The sequence below is a fragment of the Hypanus sabinus genome, chromosome 25, assembly GCF_030144855.1.
Source record: "Hypanus sabinus isolate sHypSab1 chromosome 25, sHypSab1.hap1, whole genome shotgun sequence".
Lineage (NCBI taxonomy): Eukaryota > Metazoa > Chordata > Chondrichthyes > Myliobatiformes > Dasyatidae > Hypanus > Hypanus sabinus.
In genome coordinates, this window is record NC_082730.1 from 24,609,686 (window position 1) to 24,613,845 (window position 4,160).

General features: G+C 40.0%; 1 protein-coding gene across 1 annotated transcript; it reads right to left on the bottom strand.

The window, feature by feature from the left end:
• Positions 1–1,420: 1,420 nt before the first annotated feature.
• On the bottom strand, positions 1,421–3,017 carry gpr61 (G protein-coupled receptor 61). The gene has a single exon (XM_059950667.1). It carries the CDS (start codon positions 2,765–2,767, stop codon positions 1,421–1,423), a length of 1,347 nt encoding a protein of 448 aa, XP_059806650.1. The 5' UTR covers positions 2,768–3,017.
• Positions 3,018–4,160: the final 1,143 nt, after the last annotated feature.

Below are 4,160 nucleotides of genomic sequence, written 5' to 3' on the forward strand. Positions count from 1 at the left end.
ATTAATCGTCCATTGTTGTCATTAATATTTTAGAGAAGGTTCATTTTCATAAACAGTTCTTATTAAATATTGGTAACAATAGGAAAAGAAACACCATAATGTTGTATCACTGCGGAAAATTATTTCAGAATAAATATCCACATTCTCTTAATCTGAACACTACTTTAAACAAACAAGGTAATCCTTAATCACATCATACCTGGCACAGGATGTGTACATGTACACATAATAAACTGTGTGGTTGAATTTCAAAACCTCAGAGCACACAACCATAAACTTGGGCTGATGGATGGAGTCCAGTATTCCAAGATCCACATGCCCTGCTCTGAATCTTACACTTTTAGGTCTTTGAGATCTTTAGAATTCTTTATTACTTCTGCTGCCAAATTAGTGACACCAAAAAAAAATTCAACCTTTTTTTTGGTTTATCGCTGTATCATTATAGATCCTCCTACTGCACGGAATAGTGAGCATTTTTACCTACACTTTTCAATTTAAGGAGTTTAAGGATGCCAAAGGAGAACTCGTTGCAAAAGAAGAGGTGTGGCAAAGTGAATGGAGGAATGAGCGTGGGCAACTCCTTTGAGTTTGCTGTAAATGGGATATGAATGCAAGAAGAACACTTCATTTTGGCTTCTCACATTTTATCCGGTGAAACCACGAAAGCAGATGAAACTCTGCCTTGTCCTTCTCACCTGTGTGCTTGCTGCTCTATAATGTCTCCTATTTTGGGAATGTTTCTGGTTTTTAAATTCTCAATGTTTTTTTTCAAATTCCACTGTGGCTCCACCCCTGCTCCTGCAGTCCTACAACCTTTTGCAATATCTCCAGAGGCAATGTGCATCCTGGATGGTGACACTGGTAACTATGCCATTAGCTGCTCTGAGGTTTGGAGTTCTCTTCCTTTCTCTTTTTTTCCTAAATAACTTAACCTTTTAAGCCAAGCTTTAGTTACCTGTCTCAATATCTCTAAGTAGCACGGTGTCGTACTTTGTCTGATAACTGCAAAGTGCTTTGGGACGTGTTTGTTCCATTCAAGGCTTTATACTAATGTAAGTTGTTGCCGTCAAATGTACTAAATCTGCTGTCCAACACATACAAGGCTAAAATTAACCCCTCTCCTCACTACATCATCAACAGACAAATCAAAATGTTTCTCAAAATCGGCAAACAATGAGGAAATCTACTGACATGTTTTTACAAGTTTGAAGTTTACTTTAGAAAACGCCTTAAATGTGTTTTTTGTCTGTTAGTAAATTTGGAAATTAAAATTAAAACTGAAATCTATATAAGATAAGGAATATTAAAACAAAATCACTAAGACACATGGCTTCCTATCAGTTAGGATTGTTTCTGGAAACAATCATGAGCAGTTTAATTATTTAACTTTAAATAATTTGGTTAACTTTACTCACATATATTAAGCATCATGTTTTGGTGACCTGTTTGTTCTAATACAGCTGTTGGACATCGTAAAATCAGTGGCTATGTTTTGTTCAAGGAATTCTGATGTCTCTTCTGCAATCTGACCAGGTATCCTGAAACCCAGTCCTGACTGGTCTAACTTTGGACTGGAAGCATCATAGCTGGACCTGGTCTCTGCATTACAACCTGTCCTCTGCAAGAACTGCATAAAGTTCTCCTCAATGGACCCTTCTCGGCTCGGTAACCGGAGATCCTCTTCCAGGGTCTGTTTGAAGAGACAGGTGAGGTGCTTGCTCAATTCCCCCCTGATCTGTCGATTGAGGCATCCATAAAAGAAGGGGTTAATGCTGAATGAGGTGTACCCGATCCAAGTAACAATTGTTTCCCAGAGGCCCAAGGGGATTGGATTTTGGGTCATAGCAGAATGCAGGTGAAAAGCAAAAAATGGCAGCCAGCAAAACACAAACTGGCCCCCAACCAGAATGAGGATGATGGCTGCTTTTCCCCCTCCAAATGTCCTTTGTGGGGAAACCCTTGGTCCTCCAGAGCTGGTGACCATGGTGGACCTACTGCTGAGTGATTCTGACCTTTGCCGTGGTGTGTCCATCCATGTGGGCAGGGGTCCGTGTTGCATTGCTGCCACCCTGGCCACCTTGAACATGTTGCAGTAAACTATCAGGATAATTAAGACTGGGAACAAAAAATAAAACAGGCCAAAGAAAGTTATGAAAACCTTTCTGTATATCTCTCCGTCCCATCGCAAGGAGCACTGATTGTTCATGCGGCCTTGGGAATTCCAACCCAAAATTGCGATTATTGACATTAAAATGGCTTTAATCCATATACAGATAATGACAAACATCACCAGCTTCAGTGTCATCCTCACTTCATATCTCATTGGATGTACTATATAGTAGTATCGCTCAACATTAATGGCCAGGATAGATAATATAGATGCACTAATGAATAACATGCTTAGGAAGAGGTATATCTGACACAAGGTGTCACTGAACTCTATGTTATCAAAAAGAGCAGAGCTCGACACCATCCCTAAAGGCATCAGGATTAAGACAGCTGTCAGGTCCACTAAGCACAGATGGAATACAAAGACAAACTTTTTGAATAACGGAGTCCTGATAATTACAAGCATCACAGCAGCATTTCCAATGATCCCAACTAGGTCGACCAGCAGCATCAAGAAGAGGCCAATAGACTGTGAAACAAGATCCCTGTCCGTGGACACCAAGCTTTTATTGAAGAGCATGGAAGTAGGAGACACTCTTTGCTGTCTTCCCGGAGTGGAAATATTCCATTCCCATTCCACAGAAACTGGAGCAGCCATGGATAGGTAAAGTGTTGGAAGGATGGAGATCCTAAAGCCGTTCTTTCTAGTCCATCATCCATCCTCTTTAGGGATAGTAGCTTGCTTTGTGGTCGGTGGACTCTTCTTTCTTTTTAACCATGCACACCTTGGCTAGCCATCAATATCAACCAATTAGGCAGTTGGCATATTTAATGAAATAGTTTCAAAGTGGCTTAATTACCTCCAAATTGTGATGTGTGCTAGTTTTTATTATCCATTAATCATGACTTGAAAAGACTTAACGTGGCTTCACCAATCCAGCCCTTTAATCTTCCAGGTTATATTACCAAGTAGGCAGTGGGTTCAGAACATTCATTTCCAGGAAACCTGTATAGTTAAAAATGTAAAAAGAGTTAAGTTCACATATATGTCCAGTAGATGTTGTACCCATTTTTCATATGCCCACTTTCGCAAATGCATGATCAGGGACCCAGAATTTACATATGTCTCATTATTTGTTTGTTTGTTTGTTTGTTTATTCTTTTATTTAGAGATACACCATGGAACAGGTCCTTCTGGCCCAATGAGCTGTGCCAGCTCACAGCCCACTTATTTCACACTAGCCTTATCACAGGACAAATGACAAATGACCAATTAACCCACTAACCAGTACATCTTTGGAATGCGGGAGAAACACATGGGGAGAACGTACAAATCCCTTACTTGTGGCATCAGAATCGAACTCCAAACTGCCTCAAACTGTAATAGCATCACAACAACTGCTACGCATTTGTGGTGCCCATGCTTGAATACCTTGAGCCTGTAATTTCTGATCACGGCAAAGTTGCTGGTCTGCGTACCTCAGATAGAGACAGTTAAGTGACTCATTAATTCTCCAGAACCTTTCCAATAACTACCATCCCTCCCATTTGTCCAACAATCTCTTTGACCCCTCTATCAGGCAGGAGGTGCCATTGCATTAGCAGAAAAAGCGTTAGGATAGGAAACAGTTTCTTCCTCCAGGCTGTATTACTACTGAAATCCCTGCCACCACCCAAATTTCATCACGTGTGAAATGCCTGTGGCATTATACTATTTAGTTTTTAACTTGCATCTTGTATGCACCTTGTGATCTGTTGGTTTATTTGTGTTAATAATACTTTGTGTGTTGTGTGTGTGAGTTATATGTACTGAGTTATGCACTTGGTCTGAAGGAATGTTGTTTCATTTGGCAGTATTCATGTATACAGTTAAAAGACCAATAAACTTGAACACAAGAGAGGAATGTGATGAAAATGTTTTCACTTGCCTTGATGAGATCATTGTCAGTAAATGACAAAGGGTCTGCATCATATTGAACAAATCCAGGATTATCTTCATCTTGTCTTGTTACTACCAGCATTAATGCAATGTGGCTGTAACATTCCCCATC

Coding starts and splice junctions, on each gene's coding strand:
- gpr61 (XM_059950667.1), bottom strand. CDS start 2,767: ATGGCTGCTCCAGTTTCTGTGGAATGGGAATGGAATATTTCCACTCCG.